Below are 22,296 nucleotides of genomic sequence, written 5' to 3'. Positions count from 1 at the left end.
ATTACACAATATATGGTTTGTCAGGTGAGACCAAAATGATAAATAAATAATACATGTGTAAAAGACTCTGGTTCCGCGTTACAAAAGCTACAGTTGTTTATCTATGTATTTAGAGAAATGTATTAAATTGTGAAGGACTGACGGTCGTTCGTTGTGCTGCCTGAAAACCGGATGTTTTACAATCGGCGCACTTCCGGGTAGCTAGGCTAACGTTAGCAGTCTAGTCAAACCTAAATAAGCTGGGAGAATGACAGCGCTATAGTAGTTGTCTGGGCATTCTAAAAATGAGGACCATACTATTAATTACCTTTCTTGCTCCTTACTGGGTCAACTGTGCGATTAATCCAAGCATTACCAGAGACGATAGTCACGATGGAAAACCGGAGTTTGGTAAGTTACTTAGCACATTAAGCTAACATCAGCCTCTACGGAAATAATGTGCCGATGAAGGAAACCAAACAACTAAGTATATACATTGATATTATTTGTTTAGACTTTTGTCTATTGTAATACTGTGTTTGTAGAATGTATTATTATTATTATTTTTATTATTAATAGTAGTAGTAGAAATGATTTAGTTGTCACGTCTTTGCAAGCTGCCTATTAAATCCATATATCATGTGGGGAGCTCCAAGTTGGGGTGTGTGACAGACCGAGGCACTTTTTTGTTTACGTCTGCTGTTTCCACTCGTGTGTCTCCCAGATGATCTTAGCTCGGTCCTGTCAGACTATGAGGTCCTGCCACTGTCGGGCCTCCAGCTTCACTCTGTCAGAAAAAGGGACGTCCACACCCAGTCCCACCTGGAGCGCCTGGTGAGCTTCAGAGCCCTGCACAGGTACTAGAACTAGAATTCGTTATTTTTCACACACACCAATGGTGATGGTGATTTTAACCCATCTGTAATGGCAAACGTAATCACCAAGGGAAGGAGGAGCCTTGTAACTGGTTTGCACTTTTATTTCCACTTGCCGTACATCCAGGTTACATTTCCATCCACATACTGTATATCCAAGCCTCTCTCGAATCAACAACGGATATCTCTTGATGTTCCAGATTGTGAATGACAATTTATAGATTTAACATGACGGTCAAATTTTTTTTTACAACAATCCGAGCTCCGCTTCGAACGGACACAACCACTGAGTCATACATATCATCCTATGCCTCTATCTATCATAGCTGTCAAAGGTATCAAAGGGTCCATGGTCAAATAGATGTTCTAATAACATCAAAGGTCCTCAATATCACTTTCCTTTCCTTTAGAAGAATATCCATCCATTTACCGGTTAACTACTTTAACTAACCACACATTAAAGCAATCCTGCATTAACCATTTACTAACTAAACTAAATTAACTCAATACTGGCTCCTGAGATTGAGCCAGCCCAATTCCTTTCCATGGGCTGTAAACGTACCGGCTCACAACCCTGTCAGCCTACAGTATGAGCATGCTCACTTTGCTTTGATCTAAAAAAAAATATCTTGATCACATGTAAATTTGTGATCAAATGTATCGATTTTCATCTGTGTTTTATGTCACTGTTTTGACATGAAGAAAAAAATCCAATGTTATTCCTTATGTTTTAATTAATGTTTTAATTTTCCTTTTTCGACTGCAGGAATTTCAAGCTTTACTTGACCACCAACACGGACATTTTCACCGACAACTTCCAAGCTGTGTTTGTTGACAAACATGGGAGGGAGGAGAACTTTGACGTACAGCTTCAGAACTATTTCACAGGACATGTGGTTGGTGAGTGGAAACTTAACACATTAATGAATTAACCGTTTAGGGTTTTTTTTATGTTATAGGGTTAACGGTAAAAAAGATTTGAAGTTTTTAATCAGAGAAATTATGCACTATATTTTCTGAATATCAGCAATATTGGGCTGATGAAAATGCTGTATAGTTCTCTGTGTTTGCACCTCTACTAAGATTTAATCTATGTTGAGGAAGTATTTCAATAATAGTATATGTTGTTTTGTGTTTGCAGGAGAGGAGAATTCTCGTGTGCAGGCACACATAGACGGAGACGAGTTTTCCGCTCATATTCTGACTGACGAGGCAGAGTACAACGTAGAGGTGAGAAGAGGCAGCACAATTATTGTTTCTGACAAGAAAATCTTTTTATTCTGTTAGACGTTTGTCCAGCCACATTTTTCCACTTATCTCAATATTTCACAGTTAAGTGTTGTATTCTTCACACAGTGAAATGTCTAATACTCATGTCTTTTATTTAGCCCCTATGGAGGTTTGTTGATTCCCCAACAGATGGCAGGTTGCTGGTTTATCGTTCTGATGATATTAAGAATCTGAGTCGCATCACCTCGCCAAAAATGTGTGGTTACATCCACGCGGAGGACATGGAACCATCCCAATCCCTGCTGCCCCAGGATGGACAGGAGGTGGATGAGGAGAAAGGTGAGTGCTGCTGTCTGTTTCTTCTGTTAAATCATCAGATTTCAGTAATGTCCTTGCTAGATGTTGGCGATTAACGCATGTTTATAGGTTTTTTAAGTTGTTTTAACTGAACTACAATTCAACATTGTTCTTGGATTTGCTGGGACTGATTCTGACGCATTAAGTCGCTGAATATCACTCAGGGCACACGTTCAGTGTACTGGTAGGGCTGTGTTCACTGATTCATTCACTGTATATTCAGTGAATGAATCACTTTAATTCACTGCAGTCTCTGCTGCTCAGCTTTTCTCCTTCACTCGCTTGTGGGTGTGGACACGCGGGAATATGCTGATTCAGTGAGTGACTCATGCCTGGGTTGACACATCTTCGGTCAGGAAGTGATTCAGTTCAGTTCGTCCACCTGAACGATTCTTCTTTTAAAATAATGAATTGTTTGCGAACACCATAACACTGGAACTGTCATCCATCTCCCACTGCCAGAGAAATGCACATTGTCCACCCACACCTCTGAACAGTAGTGATTCATTTGCTCAGACGCATGTAATGCTTTCAAAAACAATTGAACATTTAATCTCAAAGTTGAACTGATTGTTATAGATGAATAACCTATAATAATACACATTGATTGCAGCACCAAACAAAACGTCCACAAAGTTAAAACTCAGTATTGTTAGTGCACATTAACCTGAAAACTGCTGCTTTAGCTGGAAAAAAGAACCTAAACAACACTTAAACTCCTCCATTTACACCTCCTTTTTATGCACCCAGGCATCCACTTCTTCAATAAATGGCTGTTTAACTCTGGCTCCAAGAACAGAGGCAGAGACTTAATCAGTTCAGAGGCATATTAAAGAAGACGTGTTGCTAAATGTGAAAAGGAGGGCAATTAACAATGGGATACGAGAGCATGGCCTCATTTTGCTGTCCTTATTTATCTGCCTTTATGCCAGATTAGCCTAGACATAGTTACAAAATAGCTGAATGATTGTTTTTTCTCCTTGGTTTTTCTGAATGTGTTCTTTTTTTTTCCTATAACTTATATAGAGTACCACCACAGAGAGAAAAGACATGCCCACGACCACAAGAAGAATACTTGCCCTCTGCTGCTGGTTGCAGATTACCGCTTCTTTAGACACATGGGCCGAGGACAAGAAAGCGTCACTCTCAACTACCTGGTCTGACTTTATGATCCTGTTTACAAACCTAATGCACTATTACATTGAATGGAACTGGCCTAAAGTGGTTATATTTTTTGTTATGTGATTTAAAAAATAATAAAAAAAAAATATATATATATTTTTTCTCGTTTCAGATTGAGCTGATTGATCGAGTTGATGACATTTATAGGAACACAACATGGGATGATGAGTTTAAAGGCTATGGGGTCCAGATCAATCAGGTGTGTGTTTTGTACTCTATCTTGACAGTCGATGACATATTTGTGGATTGATTTGTAGCTCTTACAACACCGGCTATCACTGTTTTCAGCAGTACAGTGGCTTTGTTTTACTTGGATCGAGTTGATCTGAAAAGTCAAGCTGAAGTATATGGGGAGTTTGAGAGCAGCATTTTTCTTAGGTTGAACTGAAAGCCTTTGTTTGTGTCTCATGAGGTAATTTAAGAATAAATGGAGACGTACTGTGTTCCACATGATAAGCTGCGTGCCTCTTCACTGAAAAGACATGCATTTTAAACCCAGTGTCTGTAAATAAATTATATGGTTTTTAAAATCAACTGTCTGACCTAAGTATGGAACCATACAAAGTCCAATTACAGCTGTTGCAATGGGTGTAGGACATTATTCAGAAATGACCTCTTTGCCTATCAGATCATCATCAACAAGGAGCCGACACAACCCCCCCCTGGCTTTAGTGCCAACAATTGGGTCCACTATAACATGGAGGACAGCCCCGATCCTAAAAAAGAGGCGTGGGACGCGAAAAAACTTCTAGAGGTATGGAAAGGAGTCATTGGCATAAAATGAAAAGGTTTTACACAACTGTGTAAAATGCTCCGCAGCCTGGAGCTTCCATTAGTAATTAGTTCCAAACATGCTGAAGTACATGGTAATGATAATAAATAACAAGAAATACAAGTGTAAAAAATATTTGAACTGTCTCATTTAAATGAAAAATATTTCCATACTCTGCATTTACCATGTGGATAAATAGAGTAGTAGCTGTTGTTATCAGATACAAATGTTGGTTAAAATGGGTTCTGCTTCTGTTTCCTTAGCAATTCAGCTCGGACATAGCTGGCAACGCCTCGACTGTGTGTCTGGCTCACCTCTTCACCTACCAGGATTTTGCTGAGGGCACACTGGGACTTGCCTATGTGGCCCCCACCAAGGCTCAGGCCCTGGGCGGCCTCTGCCCTAAACGTAAGGTGTCGTGCAGCAGCAACATTACACTGTCAGAGAATGCTCAAGACCAGAGAAAATGTGAACACGACTTCCCTCTTAAATGGCACACAAATATTGGCGAACATGCATCATTAACAACATCAAATAAATATTTCTGAGTGATATAAATTCAAGCAGCAGATAAGTATAGTAAGTTAAATTATTGATCCGCAATTCAGGGAGAAATTCAGGATCGGAAACGAATCTGTAAAAAAATCTGTAAGTGACATTTAAGTCTAGAGAATCGATGATGTCAACGCTCAGTGCATGTGTAGAGGCAAAAAGCTGCAAGAATCCTGATCTTTATCTGATCCAGGATCATAAAACAAAGAGTCACAGATCTGATTTGCAACTAGAACAGTTACAAATAACAATTTAGCATCAGAGAATAGCTCATAATATGTCTGGGGAATAACAAATGTAGAAAGTCACAGTTTGCTGATATCATTCTCTTTGCTGTCATCCAGCCAGTTTTTTAAAGTTTATTGCCAAGTTAATTTTTAGAGTATAATCAGAATGCACATTACAGGATAACAAATATCACCAGTATTTAAAAAAAAAAAAGAAAAAAAGAAAAAAAGGTGATTGGGCTTCTGTGTCTGCACAGCGCTGAGTCATATCAACTAAAAAAAATTGGATATGAGTCACTTCAGCCTGGTTATCTGAATGAGGCCTAAAACCAAAAGCTTCATGTTTTGTTTTAAAGCACTGAAAACTCTTTATTCGACTGTGTCCTTCTGTAGCCTACTACCCACACCATTCTGTCAAGAATCCCAGTTACCTGAACACAGGCTTGACAAGCACCATGAACTATGGCAAAACCATCCTCACAAAGGTAATCGTTTCCACTTCCTTCCACAACCATTTGTCTTTGTGCTGCTACTTTCACTCAGGATGTAATGCTACATATCACTCAGTGATGTTAAGACTGTAAGTAGAGCAGCCACACCTTTTTCTGTGGCTGTCGTGTGAAATGGTGTTAACCCTGTTGTATTTTGACGCTGACAAAAAAATACATTTTGGTGGGTTCAATGCTCCCCAGCACAATCTGCATTAAAATTTCAAAACAATAACTTGAACTGGGAGAAAGATATTCATTTTTGGGACACGTTATGTTGTGTGTACTGCAGATAGTATTATGCGTAAGAGAACGTGAAATAATATTGCCTGATTTGAATATTGTTTTCTTGCCATTTGCTGTTAACTGAACCGTGAATGAATGTTGTTGCAAACAAAGTGTTAACCATGAGTTAAATCCGGTGCATTTATGCACTCAGGAAGCAGATTTGGTGACCACTCACGAGCTGGGACACAACTTTGGAGCGGAGCACGACCCAGACAACATCCCCTACTGCGCTCCCAGCGATGACCAAGGGGGCAAATTTGTCATGTACCCTATCGCTGTGAGCGGGGACCATGTCAACAACAAGGTACTGAGATCAAATATGGGAAAACAAGTGCCCTCATATTTTTTTGAGCAGTGGAATTGACTGCTGAAACTATTTATGGGTACATCTTTATGTTTTCAGTCATACTCAAACCAGTTTGCAGCTGTCTTGCTTTGCAAGTGCAATGATGCCTAAATGTCTCGACATAAAACAAGTCACTTCCTTTGTGCATCGCAGGAAAGTCACAGATGACGACATCTAAACACTACTATACTGAGAAACGGAGTCGTGTGGAGCTGATAGACTGAATCAGCATATTTTGTGATCTCATGTCGCAGTGATTTTCTGTTTTAACTTCAACAAACTGTTCATTGCAACAGACAAATAACTCTTGTGTAGCAGCCTATGCTGTCAGTCAGTGAAGAGGACACACAGAGTTAAATATGAAGTGTAGAGAGCACTCCTAAATGAGTCTGCAGAGTGCAAGTGAAGGGTGAGTCACAGTTGTGAAACATGACTGTAAATAAACTGCTGCACCTCATCTGACATTGGCCTGAACACTTCATAAATATGCACTTAACTATCTGTTTTGACTTGTTCTGCACCTCAACCAGGAATCTCTTGGAAGATATCGGCAAGGGATTAAATAATATCTTAAATCATGTCACTGAGAAATAAATATGACTTTGTCCAGATGAACCAGTTGATATACACTACCTTTCAAAAGTTTGTGGTCACTTAGAAATGTCCTTATTTTTTTAAGGAAAAGCACCTTTTTGAATGAATATAACATTAAAGTAATCAGAAACACACTGTATACATTGTTAATGTGGTAAACGACTATTCTAGCTGCAAACGTCTGTTTTTTAATGGAATATGTACATAGGTGTATAGAGGCCCATTTCTCTCCAGTGTTCTAATGGTACATTGTGTTTGCTAATCATGTTAGAAGACTATTGGATGATTAGAAAACCTGTGTACAATTATGTTAGCACAGCTGAAAACAGTTTTGCTGGTTCTTTGATGAAAATTATTATTTTAAATACAAATAATTATTTCTAATCTTGTCAATGTCTTGACTTTATTTTCTATTCATTTTGCAACTCTTTTGATGAATAAAAGTGAGTTTTAATGGAAAACACCAAAAAAATTGTAAAGGTGACCCCAAACTTTTGAACATTAGTGTAGCTGTAAATTAATAACAATACAGTAACTCAAGCAAAATCCCCTTTGTATCCATAACCCTGAGTTGGAAGGTTCATGCTCCTTCATCACCATTCCCCCTCACTGGCTCAACAGAACTCAATCACTCCCAGTGAGGATCTCACATCTGTCTCCCTCTCCTTCTCGCCCTGAAGCGTTTCTCCAACTGCAGCAAGATTTCCGTAGGAAAGACCCTGCGTTTCAAGGCTCCGATGTGCTTCAAAGAGAGGAACAGTAAGGTATGCGGGAACTCTAGAGTGGAGGAAGGGGAGGAGTGCGACCCCGGGCTACTCCACCTAAAGGATGACCTCTGCTGCTCATCCACCTGCAAGTTTAAACACGGTGCACAGTGCAGGTATTTGGCCCAAAAGCTCTGACACAAGTTTAAACACATATTCAAACATAGGGCTGTATGAGAAAATATTTGTGTCTAATGAGAGTCGGAGAGGCTGACGCGTTCCTGTTTCTCTCCATAGCGACAGAAACAGCCCTTGTTGTCGATATTGCAAGTTTGAGCAGGCAGGAGTGCGCTGTCAGGAGCCCATCAGTGCGACATGTAAAGGCAACTCCTCCTGCACAGGTGAGCACCACCTGCTGGTCTGACACGAGACAACTTACCACTTCAACTGCATCACATCACACCACTGTTCCTTCGTATCTTAGGCAACAGCAGTGATTGTCCACCTCCTGCAAACGCGGAGGACAAAACAGTGTGCGTCGACAATGGACGCTGTCGCAAAGGAGAGTGCAACCCTTTCTGCGAGGCTATGCAGAACCTTCAGTCCTGTGCCTGCAACGGTAATTTCATTTATCTCTGTATATATCATCTAAATAATGGTGTAAAGATTGATGTGAATCAACAAACTTAATTTAGTGTAATTCATTTTAAAGTCTGTGAAGGTCATAAATCATCTCTAATAGTTAGCTGTACTTTAAGTTAACATAACCTTAAGCAAGTCCAGTTGTCTACAGCTAACCAGTGACAATGTTTTTTTTTTATACAAGTGCATCTAAAGTGCTTTATTTATCTTTATTTGAATATATACAACCTTTTTTCTCCTGTTCCCAGAAACTGAGCATTCCTGTAAAGTGTGCTGCAGGAGGAAGGACGGCATCTGCTCTCCCTTCGTCCAGACCAATGGCAGTTTCCTTTTCCTTCGTAAGGGGAAACCGTGCACGGTGGGATTCTGTGACGAGACTGTGAGTCATCAAATCTTTCATATTTCCATTATTATGTTATGTTTTTTTGTAAATCTTAACACAGTCCAGCTCTGAAAGGTTTAAAGGTTTTAAAAACGTCTCTCCTGTTCAAACAGGGAAAGTGCATGAAGCAGGTGCAGGATGCAATCGAGAGGTTGTGGGACTTTATCGACAAGCTGGACATCAACACGTTTGGTAAAAACCTGTTAGCAGCCAACGCTGGTTTTGAATTCAGTCGGTCCATGCCACTGTCACCAACCTTCCCTCTCCCATCAGGTAAATTCCTGGCCGACAACATCGTGGGCTCAGTGGTGGTGTTTTCTCTCGTCTTCTGGATTCCATTGAGTATCCTGGTTCACTGTGTGGTAAGAAACTCATGGACGTCGCTTTTCACTTGGGTCTTGTTCCCTTGTATGCATATTCTGACCGTGCTTTTCTATTTGTGCTTCGCGCTACAGGACAAACGACTCGACCAGCAGTATGAGGAGAATACTAAGTCCTACTACCCTCCAAATGTAAGTCCCTCACCTCTATTATACTCTTTTTGATCCTGTGCTCTAAACTAACACTAGCATCCTTAACAATGACGGTAGCATGAATGTTGATTGTTTTACACATGTTTACAATGAGTGATGATGAGTAAAAATGAACAAGTGAGTGATGAACAAATGTTAGTTCATCCACAATCTCTCTAAAGCTGGGGACACAATACAGTTGATAGATTTACCTTCAGTAAAATAAGAATTGCCAGCAAAGCTAACTCTCCTTTTTGGCCATTCTTATTTTTTTTTTAGAAATGGCATGAACTTAAACAATGAAATTAAATGACAGCGCTCTACATGAGTAAATGTCAGTCAGGTCATGTTTCCAGGTCCTTTCTAGTCACACCTTCTGTACAGTCTTGATACATTTTTCATTGACAAATAAATAATACAAGGATGTCTTGTTAACCCTAGAACACCATTGCCGGGTGTTTTTTTTTTTACATTTTTTGTTCCCAAATTCCTAATTTTCCAGTAATTTTGGAGCATTTTTATATGGTCCCCTCATGATGCTTTTCTTTAATTTTGTTAGACATGACACAGTTTAAAATAAAAGAACACAAAAATCCAACTTCTTCAGTTCATGTGCTGGACATAATAAAAACACAGTGAGTCAATCTCTCTCAAAGTTCTTCTACACAATCAAGTCAGACATTTATTTTTAAATTATTTATTATTCTTTCCTATTTATATTTCTTTGTTTCTTTTAAAGCCACAAAACAGTTGCGCTCTCTTGAAGCCGATTGTTTTTCTCTTCACATCATTAGTGCTGACAAATTTGGTGTTTAATCAGCTCGCAGTTCTGAAACGATTCAGGAAAAAGGCAGGGACGTACATGACCTGTCCATCACTCTTTGCCTTGGCTCTTTCCATTCATATTGGAACTGCAGCAGATGGTGGAGGTCTGTAATAGAGCTCCCCCTATAGGTGAGTGAGTGTGTGTGCCATATAATGGCTTGGTGTTGCGATGCGTTTGCTGGTGATTCCATGACGATGCATGGTCAGTGGCCCCATGGTTTGGGATACTCCTGCGGTCACTTACTCCTTGACGTAATCACTGATCAGGCTGTGCATTTCTAGCAGCTAAACCAGTCCTTCTCAAATAGTAGGCCGGGCGAAATGTTTTCTTCATCCTAAGGGGGGGGCATAACAGAAAATAATTGCGAAGCACTGAGCTAAACCCATCATTGTGGACATTTGCGATGTTCTAATCTAGTCCTGCACATTACCGGATCAGAAATTACCCCAAGAAAGTAAGAATGCAGTTCAGGAGTATTCAAACAGAGAGAGGACCCACAAGGTTGTACCTTGTTGTCATTTGTGACATTTTGGATTCAGTGTTTGTCGTCGTTTTAAGTTTGCATCTGCTGTTGTTCAGAGCCACAGTGAGACCAGGGTATTGTCCTTTTGGTGATCCGTCTATATATTTATTTATTTTAAAATCACCCTTTTGCTGTTGATGAGGAAACTTTGGAGACGAAGGGAACAGATTCCTCGAGATGTTTTTCTCACAGCAGACAGTTTGGATTGTAATAGTAGAACATGAAACTTCAAATCTCAGTAATGGCTTAGTGTAGATGTGCTGGTTAGTCCTGTACATGAATCAGTTTGCACAATCGGGGCCCTGTTGCCCAGAAACGGATTAGTTAATACCCTTGTTTGAAGGCACAAACTGTCCAGTGTGAGAAAAGTTTCACAAAGGCCGTTTAAATATGACGTAAGATCATCTTATGATGCAAGATGTATCAGAAGTTGTCATTTCGACAGAACATAGTAAAAAGTCCACCTCAGCTTTGACGTTCTTCACACTCACCTGTTGTTTCTACCTTTTCAGAGTCAAGAAATGCTGAACAACATCGAGTCGGCGTCCGTGCGCATCGTCAAGCCTCATCAGCATCCCTCCTCCTCCGCCGGCCGGACCGCGCCCTCCTCCCTGCTCCCGCAGCTTCATCAGGTAAGCCCTCCCGCGGCCAGCAGCAGTATCCCGGCCCCAGGGCCGAGCTACGTCCCCACCCCGGACAGCGCAGGGGGGCTGCGGATGGCCACCATCCAGGAGGACACCAGCAGCGACTCTCACCCGGGAGAGGAGGGGGCGGCAACGGACGATTTCACAACCGCAGGAGCCTGCTCGTCGGCTACGAAATCCTCCTACGAGGATCTGACAGAACAGAACCAGCCGGCCAGGGAGCGGTGGCGCCTCCAGAGGCAGGACTGCATTGACACCAAAGAGACCGAGTGCTGAGTAGAATCAACGACGATAATTAAAACACAACCTGATGAGTGGTTTAGGGAACATGCAGGTCAATGCAGCGCTAGTAGGCTTTTTTTTTCTCTCATCGCACATCATAGATTGTGATTTTTAGGTCAGGCTTAAAAGGATAACATTTCAGACACTGGATATTCCTCAGTCTTAGTCGATCACTGTCACAGACTGCACTAAAAGTCGTTTTAGTTCAGTTTTTGTGTGCCTGTGTAAAATAATGCTGTGCCTTTTTCAGTTAACCACATGATGATGATGATGATGATCTCCTCAACCAGAGGAAGGTCTGAGAAGGTCTTTGGGGTAATATCCACACTGGGCTGGTTCCTTGAACACATCACATAACTAGTTTAATTGTCTTTTTCTCATAACCCATGGGCTAAGTGAGTTTTTTTTATTCCCCAAAGATCAAAAAAATTATAAAACTGATGACACTGATCCCAAAGATCAACCTGTATATACCAGTGTGGTGTTTAGGGCCACGTCTGCATTTCCATGTGTGACATCTCTAAAGACAGGATGTGTTCTAGTGATATCTTGTGTCTTTTCAGACTGACTTTAGTTACTTTTCATTGACAGTAGTTGGAAAAACTGTCTCCAAACACAAGACGATGAATGAACGTCGTCCTTTTCCTATTACTTTGGTGTATTCTGGCCAGTGTTTTGAGATAAAAAAAAAATAAAAAATACAATTTCAGATCCACTAAAACACCATCTCCGACAAAAGAAAGTATACGTATTCACCTAAACCTGTTTCCGTGTTCACAGGCCCTAATTAAATAAAGTTTTCATTGTGGACCACAAGGAGAAAACGTGCACAAAGTGCCGTCTTAACACGGCGTCTCCTCACAGCTTTGCTCTACTAACACTTTTAACAGGTCAACATGTTCTAATATTATTAATGTTGTTGTAGTAGTGGCTATTTTTCCCCATAAATGCACACATTTCAGAGGGATGTTAAGCAAATGGATAATTGACTCTTTTTTTATTTACATATAATGAAATCTGAGTCCCAACAGCACTTGAAGTTATGTTTTTTTTCCACGTTACCAGAAAGTTGGCTTTTTAACTTTTGTACATGTATTATTTTGTCCATTTGACCGCTTTAATCTTTGCAAAGAACCAAGTCGTAGTCTGCTGAGCATTACAGCGTAAAGCAAATGTTACTGTCTCTGAGTTTATTGTGGTTGATTCCTGTATGAAAGAACATAGTGCTTCATACTATTACTGTTCTGGCCTCATGTATTTCTGTGAAAAATAAACAAGAAGGTTGACGGAACAGAACTGAGGCAACGTTGAATTTGAACTTTTCAGATTTCTGTTCTCGTGCCAATGTGAATTATAGCACCTTCTTCTCTTGTTTAGCTCCTTCTTGCCATTGTTCAAGTCGTACAAAAACGTGAATTTAAATGTATATTGCTGACAGGCTGTGGGCTCCTCTTGGACGAATGTGAACCGCTACACAACTATAGCAGATGTTGTGTCCTATGATGTTTGTTCTTTATATTGTTTTTTTTTTTTTTTTTTTTTAAGTATCTTGCTTGTATCACCTACGCACTTCTCTAAATAAAACATTTTTAATGTTCATTAATAAATGATTGAAGTGTTTGATTGCAGGACTGGCAGAACAGAGAGTCCAGATCAACATTTGTCCTCGTTCACTGGTCACAGAGCAGACTGCTCTCAGGGCTCTTGGCGTCCACGTCTCCCCAGTACGGCAGGATGAAGGGCAGGTCGGCCACTCTGCTCTCGAGCAGCGTGAACAGGTGCCGGGCCACAAACTGGTTTCCCTTCTCTGAGAGGTGCAAACCATCAGTCAAGTAGACCGAGTAATCCTGTGGATCAGACAAATTTAACATCTCACTTTTTTCTTCTGTATAATCTGGTCAAAAACGTACAGATGGTCTTATTTTGAAACACAGAAGGCAACATTTTGAACCCTTAGTGCTCACGTGGCACAGGTGCGTGCTGCAGGTGCACCCTTGCCGTGGGAATAATACACAACTCCTTATATGGACATCCTGGTAGTGTGTGTCTTTATAGGTCACATTTTCAGGCTTTAAAAATGCATTTTCTTGTCTTCTTAATGTGTTGTTGAGTCAAAGGTATGATTCATTTTATATTGCATATCTTTTTTTAAAAACCCGGGATTAGAAGTCACAAATAGGCAGTTTTAATAATTAATAGTAATGGGGGGGTAGCAGCCTAAATGCTCTGTTCTCAGGGTTAAGAATCTAAAATATTAAGTCGACAAAAACGAATAAAGGCAATCATCAAAGTTAATATATGTCAGTCATTTGCTTCATTGTAAATAAGCTGTGGATCATAATGGATGTGAAACAGTTGAAGAAGCAGCAGCAAACACTGAGGCGCTCACCTGTCCATCTTTCTGCATGAGCGTCCAAAGGTCCAGGACGTCTGTCCCGCACTGAGCAGCTGCCTGGACGCACGCCTGAGCATACTGTCCCGCTACAGAGTTGTGGCGATTGAGAGGACATCCTGAAAGAGACACAGGCAAGAACCTAAACTTTACCATGTTACAGTAAAAGAAGAAAAAGTTTTTAAAGACAAATGTTACCTTTCAAAATGCACTCCTTCTCCCAGGCCGGCTCATGAATGGGCGGCGGGGTGATGAAGATGACTCTGTCTGCCGACACTCCGGCTGCGGCCAGAAGCCCAGTGATCTCCTTCAGGTTCTCTGAATACTCGCGCAGAGGCACGTGCTGCTGTGGGTTTTTATCTGCACAGGACAGGTAAAAAAAAAAATATATATTTTTCATATATGATGTAAAAATGCAGACTATGGATTTGCTGAGGCAGGTGCAGGTGAAAGACTGCTGAACAAAAGGGACAGAAGAGGCTGTAATATCTTGATTTTAAACATCATTTTTGAATAGAAGAGATTCTTAATTGTTTTTGCCCTTAAGCAGCTTAAAAATCAACACAGCATCAACACAACTTTAAAATCACTAAAATGCAATTAGAATTAAGAATACATGAAAGGGAAGTCCATGAAAAATGCTGCCGCTTACGTTTCTGCAGGGGAGGACACTAACAAATTAGAGAAATTTCACTTGAGTTATGGGAAATTAACAGGAATGATGAGTTCAAACTTACTGAAGCTACTTTTCTGAGCCCACAACACAGATACAGACAATTTGACACATTTGAACCAAAGGACGACATAAAGTCAAGGAGGTTTTCTAATGATCTTATGAAGTCGCTTCAGTCGTTCAGAATTCTAGAAATCATTGTGCATGTGATGCCCCGCAGTAAGTCAGTTAGTGCTATGTCATGGCATATTGATACTCGCATCAAATCTGATTGTTTTAGCTAAGATTATGCTACAGTATTTTTATTTTACCAACTATATTTATGTTCCCAACCGTCAACTTGGAACATTTCCATTAATTGCCATGGAAAGTTTGACTTTTTTTTTTTTTTTTTTAATTCCCAGAATTTTGCAACCATACTGAAGATGCCTCCTGGTTGAATGGATGTCCTCATGGCCATCTTTTGAACTACATATCTCAAGGCTCGTTTTCAGAGTCCACCCTAACAGAAAAGTCAATAAAAGTGACTTATTATTTGTCTTTGGGTTCTTTTAATTTGCATTTACCCACAAGGCAACTCACAAACAACATGAAGTTCATGTTGAAAAGGTGAGAGAGGTGAGCTTGCGCCACAAACATCTCACATTAATCAACACTAAACTAAACCAAGCATCTGTTTATCTCATACGTGCGACTGCCTCGGGACGTGATGTGCAATACTTTCTGAAGCATGTATGTAATTAGAGTGGTTTGTTTTTTTAGCGTTGCACTATTTGGTGCAACAAACACTTTGTTTTGGTTCATAACCTCCAGTGACATCATGTCACCTGATCTTCCAGTGCAGATCTGGAAACAGCCCTGGAGATGTGTGCTTTAAGAGAGGCTGCAGTTGAACTATTTACACAAGTCTATACACACAGTACAGGCTCTGATGGCAAGCCTTTTTTAACATTTAATTGTTTGACTATCTGGAATTACCATAACAGATATATGTAATGTCATTGTAGGTGCCAATGTGTTTCATTGTAGTTTCAGTTCATGATTGATTTGGATTAATGTTAGTTTTGATGATTTATCTGATGACGGTGTGGACTGTGACCGTGTGATGCACTGAGACCTGCGCTCACTTCATCATTGATTGACTGCTTTGTCTTATCGTCACTATCTGTTCATAAAGTTACTGATAAATGTGATGAACATGTGAATTAGAGTTGAAGAGAAACATGTTGAATGAAACAATCTGGAGTTATAAAACTACTTTTAACACGTTGTTATTGTTCATAATAATATGATCATGTTAGAGTCTGCAGGTTTTTTAAGTTTATTTGTAAACCACCTCTACAAAAAAGGATACAAATTAGAACTTTGAAATTTAAACCAAAATATAAATTCAGGAATTGTTTTTTTAATCATCATAAAAGTACTTTATGATGTTATATTTTATATAACAATACTATATAAAAACCCTGAGTTCTGTGACAGCAACATTTTGTATTTTACAACATAGAGTATTAGCATACACTATATCAGTGAATGGAAAATCAAGCAAAAAAGCTTCCAAGAAAACAACATGATTCCTGTAACAACACATATAAATATATAAATAAACCATTAAATTGATAATTGTAACCTTTAATGATGTCATTATACCTTTCAGCTTACTGTATTCACTATTGGTTGGTTTTGCCATTTATTTATTACTCGTTCAAGTAATAAATCACCACCACAAATAGGAATAAAACAACAAAACACGAATGCAAATTAAACACAACTGCAAATCACAATGAGGAAAAGTGGACTCCTCCTCACTTAGTATGATCCGCACCCTCCTCTCTCCATAAATCTAATTGGAATCATCCACTTCCTGTTTGCCAGCCAGACCTTACACCACATGGAGCCAGCAGGAGCAGGAGGAGGACGAGGAGCAGCAGGGACAAACATGTGGTAACTGCTGCTTAAAAATGATCCACACATTTCTTAGATGTTCTGTTGATGCTCTGTTCACACCTGCTGTTAACATCCAACCTGAGTGATCTGATCACAGGTGTTCAGATTACACCTGCTGCTGCTGCTAATGCTAATGTGACGTCACTGCTGATGTTGTTTTCTGTTTGTTACAGAAAGACAGAGAATATAGTAAATGTTATATTGTCTTTGTTTGGTGCAGAAAATGTTTCTCAAATGTCATTTTTTAAAATCCACAAACTAAAAATGATTCAGTTTGAATTATTTCTATAAGGAAGAAATAAACCAGAAAATGTTCAACATTTGTAATAATAATAATAAAAAACAATCAACAAAAAAAAAAAAGATTAAAGTATTTGACATTCAATTTATTAATGGTTTAATATTGTAATAGTGCAGTAAACATTGCAACCCTACTTGTTTTATATATTTTTTAAAAATCAGAGACGCCATGATACGATTTATCACAAAATTTGCCAAGTCATTTATTGTGTTATACTGACAGTGAGCACTTGGCACCATCTAGTGGACTGAAATGTTAATGTATTTAGTTATATTTTTTAATGCTAATCCACGAAAAGTTTGATGTTTCTTTGTCTTTGTTTTCAAACTCAATCATTTTTGCTTTGTGGACAAAACAAGACATTTGACAACATCATCATTTCCAGGAAAACACAAATAGTGTACATGTGTATTTGTTTATGGAGCAGTAAAGTAGGATTCACCTGTGATTTCATCACCTCAGACGGATGTGAACAGCACTTGTCAACAGAGCCTCTGTTTAATGTGTCTGCATTGATTTTCATTGTAAACAGGTGATTTTAGTGAAAACCACATTCACTTGTTTGCAGCTGCAGCAAACAAGTCAATGTGGTTTTTATTAAAGTCACCTGTTCACAATGGAAAAATCATGTGCATGCATTAATCACACAGAAGTCTAATTAATGTGTGGATCATTTTTAAGCAGCAGTTACTGGACACCTGGACCGCAATCTATTTCTTTTAATTGCATTTTTTTTTCTGAATTTTTCCAAATAAAATGGCATAACCCCTTCTTATCATCTCTCTGGAGGTCCGGGGGGGCCACAGCCCAGCCCCGTTCTTCCACACCACCACAACACTCCACATGCACCTCCACCAGTGAATATTCTCTTAGGACGCGAGGTGGATTCGAACCAGCCATCACCGGACTGGCACAACCTTACGGCCGTGAACAAACCCACCACGCCACACATCCCTGTTAGATTTGGAAGCTTTCAGTGCATTTACCTCTTCACTTTGGGTGTGGAACATTAAACATTGAAGTATAAAGGAATTGAACTCTCAACGTCAGGACTGAAAGTCTGCTCTCTAACCAGCTGAGCTAACCTTCCACACTGCTTAGATTTTTTTTTAACTCCTATTTACTCTTTGCATTGAATATTGTACTTAAAAAACGACTCCAGCTAGGATTCGAACCCCTGACCTCAGGGACTCAAGCCTTTCTCTTAACCACATGAGCTATTTGTCCTTGTAGTCTTCTTCAGGAACTTTGGAAGTCCTTGTATAATACATGTAGTCCACTTTGTGTTTTGTGATTTTCAGTTGTTTAACTTGCATTTGTGTTTTGTTTGTTATTTGTTGGTGTTTTCTTCCTATTTGTGGTGGTGATTTGCACTTCAGGGCCACCGTATAAATGTTCACATGGAACACTCCATGATAATAAATCTATGCAATACGAACTAGTAATACATAAATGTCTAAACCAACCGATAGTGAATACAGTAAGCTGAAAAGTATTATGATGTCATTAAAGGTTAAAATTATACATTTAATGGTTTATTTAATTGACGGTGTCTATTAGTTTATATGTGTCGTTACAGGAATCATGTTGTTTTCTTTCTTTTTTTTCAAGCTATTTGCTTGATTTTCTATTCACTGATATACTGTATGTTAATAATCAAAAATGATGTAAAATCCAAATTTTGCTGTCACAGAACTCAGGGATTTTATATATTATTGTCCAAAAAAATAATGACAACATTAAGTACTTTTATAATGATTTTAAAAAACAATTGCATTGAATATTAACATGAATAGGATTTTTGGTCTCATTGCTATGTTTTGTAGTTTGGTTTAAATTTCAAAGTTCAAATTTGTAACAAATTTTTGTAGAGGTGGTTTACAAATAAACTTAAAAATAACTTCTCTTTATAATTACTATTATGGTGAATATATTCATCATTAAATATTAAAATAAAGTAAGGCCAGAAAACCTGCAGACTAACATGATCATATTATTATGAACAATAACAACGTGTTAAAAGTAGTTTTATAACTTGAGTGATTGTTTCACTCAACATGTTTCTCTTCAACTCTAATTCATGTGTTCATCACATTTATTAGTAACTTTATGAACAGATAGTGACGATAAGACAAAGCAGCCTCCCCAGGAATCAGTGGTGAAGTGGGCGCAGGTCTCGGTGCATCACACGGTCACAGCTCCACAGTCCACATGAACGGCAAAGGTGACCTCATTCTGACTAGTAAAACTGAATTACGGCTTTACCTTCGAGAGCACAGTCATTGGCTCCAAAAAAGACAGTGACAGCAGCGATGTTGCTGTTTTCTGCTGAACTCTGGCTACTGATGAGGCGAGGAAGAAGGATCTTGGCCCATCTGGAGTTGTAGCCAGACAGCCCTCTGTTCACAACATCACACTTTCTGAAGAGGAAAACACACACACAGTAGGGGTGGGTCAAAATATCGATTTGGTGACATGTCATTGTCTTTCCTCGTGCAATATAACACAACAGGGCAAATATCGATATTTTTTTATTAACAAATTAAGGCACCCTACAGCAATGTTATGATCCACCATGAACTGCAAACTGACTTTGACTTTTTGTCAAATGTTGGTCCAAGAAGAAGAAGAATAGCACACAAACACACACACACACACACACATTCTTGTACTTGCTGCATACTGAGGACCAGCATTTCCACTTTATAAATCAACACAATTACAAATATCTACTTCATGAATGACATCTATAAAGAACTACTGGTTGCAGTACCATAAAATGTCTGCAGGTGGAGTCCCAGAGCAAAAAGGGCTGGAAAACTTTTTCGATTTTTTTTTTGTTGTAGTCATTTTTGGTCCAAAATTTGACAAAAACATCATACTATATTATGTCGTACAAAATTTGAAAAAAAAATTTGACCCAAAATTATTGGTCCAAAATTTGACAAAAACATCATACTATACTTTATCGTCCAAAATTTGAAAAAATTATTTGGTCCAAAATTTTTGGTCCAAAGTTTTTGGTCCAAAATTTACAGAAACGTCATACTATACTATGTGTCCAAAATTTGAAAATCTTTGACAAAATTTTTTTGGTCGAAAATTTGACAAAAACATCATACTATATTATATCGTCCAAAATATGAAAAAAAAAATTTGACCCAAAATTTGACAAAAACGTCATACTATACTATGTCGTCCAAAATTTGAAAAAATCTTTGACATAAAATGTTTGGTCCAAAATTTGACAAAAACGTCATACTATACTATGTCATCCAAAATTTTTGGTCCAAAATTTTTGGTCCAAAATTTGACAAAAACGTCATACTATATTATATCGTCCAAAATTTGAAAAAAAAAATTTGACCCAAAATTTGACAAAAACGTCATACTATACTATGTCGTCCAAAATTTGAAAAAATCTTTGACATAAAATGTTTGGTCCAAAATTTGACAAAAACGTCATACTATACTATGTCATCCAAAATTTTTGGTCCAAAATTTTTGGTCCAAAATTTGACAAAAACGTCATACTATATTATGTCGTCCAAAATTTGAAAAAAAAATTTGACCCAAAATTATTGGTCCAAAATTTGACAAAAACATCATACTATACTTTATCGTCCAAAATTTGAAAAAATTATTTGGTCCAAAATTTTTGGTCAAAAGTTTTTGGTCCAAAATTTTACAGAAACGTCATACTTTACTATGTGTCCAAAATTTGAAAATCTTTGACAAAATTTTTTTGGTCGAAAATTTGACAAAAACATCATACTATATTATATCGTCCAAAATTTGAAAAAAAAAATTTGACCCAAAATTTGACAAAAACGTCATACTATACTATGTCATCCAAAATTTTTGGTCCAAAATTTTTGGTCCAAAATTTGACAAAAACGTCATACTATATTATATCGTCCAAAATTTGAAAAAAAAAATTTGACCCAAAATTTGACAAAAACGTCATACTATACTATGTCGTCCAAAATTTGAAAAAATCTTTGACATAAAATGTTTGGTCCAAAATTTGACAAAAACGTCATACTATACTATGTTATCCAAAATTTTTGGTCCAAAATTTTTGCTCCAAAATTTGACAAAAACGTCATACTATACTATGTCGTCCAAAATTTGAAAAAAATATTTGCCCAAAATTTTTGGTCCAAAATTTGATAAAAACGTCATACTATACTATGTCGTCCCAAATTTTTTAATTTTTTTTAATTTTTGGACAAATTGAGTATAGCATGTTTTAGCAACCTAAGGAAGTGATTTCAATGAAAAGAAAATGAGGACCGGCCAAAATGTCCTCACACTCTAAAAATGACCTCACTTTGTTGGTTAAAAACCCTCACTGGTCCTCAATATGCCGCAAGTACAAGAACGAACACACACACACACACACACATATATATATAGATGTATAGATTTATAGATTTATAGATGAATATATGGTGGGAAATTGTTCAATTCTGCCATTTCAGAATGCTTTTATTTTGAAATTCCACATCAGAATGATCTGATATTTCGTGTCTATTGTCTGTATCAAGCTTGTGGAAACTGGTAGTTGCCTTTTTATAACAGTCTGGATTTAGCCGGAATATATATTAATTATGTTATTTCAGAGGGGTTTTATTTTGTACTATGTAATGCTCAAGCATGTAAGTAGTAAACCTGACATTTCACAGCAGATATTTGTGCAAAGCAAGCCGTTTTTAGCAACTTGGAACTCGGCAGCAACTACTTTGATTAAAACAATTATGCTGATATAAAGCACAAGCTACGATAACAACAAGTAAGAAGCTGAAACTAACCTTGCTAACTTGTCAGCAATCTCTGCTCCCCAGCCATTCACTTGAAATGAAAACTGACAGAAACCACAGCTCGTTAGTTAGTTCCGGATTGAAGCTAAACAAACTAGCAGCTCAGGGCAGATAATTAAAAAAAACAAACCTGTGTGATGGAGTCGCCAAATAAAACGACTCTAGGCCAAATTACTGTTTTGAGTTTAGACATCACGAAGCCACAACACGCCGACTACGGTTTAAACTGAACTTCCGGGTTGTTGTCCTTGGGTGTACTTCACAATAAAAGACTTAATATCCGAAAGATTTACTGACCATTAAGGACCATTTAAGTGCACTTACTACTTACTTAATTAAAAAAAAAAAAAAAAAAAGTAAACATAGGAAATAGGAGATATTAAATGACACCCTGTAAATCTTGGTCAAATATTTTATAGATTTTATAAAATTATTATAACATAAACCATCTACTTTCTGTTTAAATAATAATTTAAACAATAGTTTATTGATGTATTTAAAAAGTATGCCTCAATACTGTTAAAACTTTATATAATGTGAGCTATTTTCATGTTGTCAAGAGGTTTGGACCGGACCGGAAGTTGTTGTGTTCCGGTCCAAAACTCTTCACAAGAACATAGCTTACAATAATATGTTAAATCGTATTTGTAAATTGTTGTACACTGTGTTTGAACGTAAGGAGTCAACAGAAAAATGTGCATAGCATGTTTATTTATTATAAGAAGAAACACTATAAATACAGTTTCACCACTAGG

At 38.1% G+C, this 22,296-nt stretch overlaps 2 protein-coding genes across 2 annotated transcripts; one reads left to right on the top strand and one right to left on the bottom strand.

Moving 5' to 3' along the window:
- The first annotated feature begins 261 nt into the window (after positions 1 to 261).
- adam17a (ADAM metallopeptidase domain 17a) lies at positions 262 to 12,771 on the top strand. The gene is made up of 19 exons (XM_083905115.1): positions 262 to 390; positions 704 to 836; positions 1,621 to 1,754; positions 1,996 to 2,084; positions 2,243 to 2,423; positions 3,468 to 3,598; positions 3,736 to 3,822; positions 4,252 to 4,377; positions 4,659 to 4,803; positions 5,568 to 5,659; positions 6,102 to 6,254; positions 7,571 to 7,770; positions 7,892 to 7,995; positions 8,079 to 8,213; positions 8,485 to 8,615; positions 8,732 to 8,810; positions 8,892 to 8,980; positions 9,074 to 9,130; positions 10,992 to 12,771. Exons 1-19 carry the CDS (start codon positions 285 to 287, stop codon positions 11,397 to 11,399), a joined length of 2,580 nt encoding a protein of 859 aa, XP_083761241.1. The 5' UTR covers positions 262 to 284; the 3' UTR covers positions 11,400 to 12,771.
- A 152-nt stretch (positions 12,772 to 12,923) lies between these two features.
- iah1 (isoamyl acetate hydrolyzing esterase 1 (putative)) lies at positions 12,924 to 21,734 on the bottom strand (the record flags this gene model as incomplete). The annotated part of the gene is made up of 6 exons (XM_083906690.1): positions 12,924 to 13,252; positions 13,795 to 13,916; positions 13,996 to 14,157; positions 18,984 to 19,138; positions 21,533 to 21,585; positions 21,672 to 21,734. The coding sequence occupies 6 exons, from the start codon at positions 21,732 to 21,734 to the stop codon at positions 13,076 to 13,078; spliced, it is 732 nt and encodes a 243-aa protein (XP_083762816.1). The 3' UTR covers positions 12,924 to 13,075.
- Between the last annotated feature and the right edge of the window lie 562 nt (positions 21,735 to 22,296).

This window comes from Microchirus variegatus (genome assembly GCF_963457635.1).
Source record: "Microchirus variegatus genome assembly, chromosome: 2".
NCBI classification, from domain to species: Eukaryota; Metazoa; Chordata; class Actinopteri; order Pleuronectiformes; family Soleidae; genus Microchirus; species Microchirus variegatus.
This window is presented reverse-complemented; position numbering and strand designations above follow the sequence as displayed.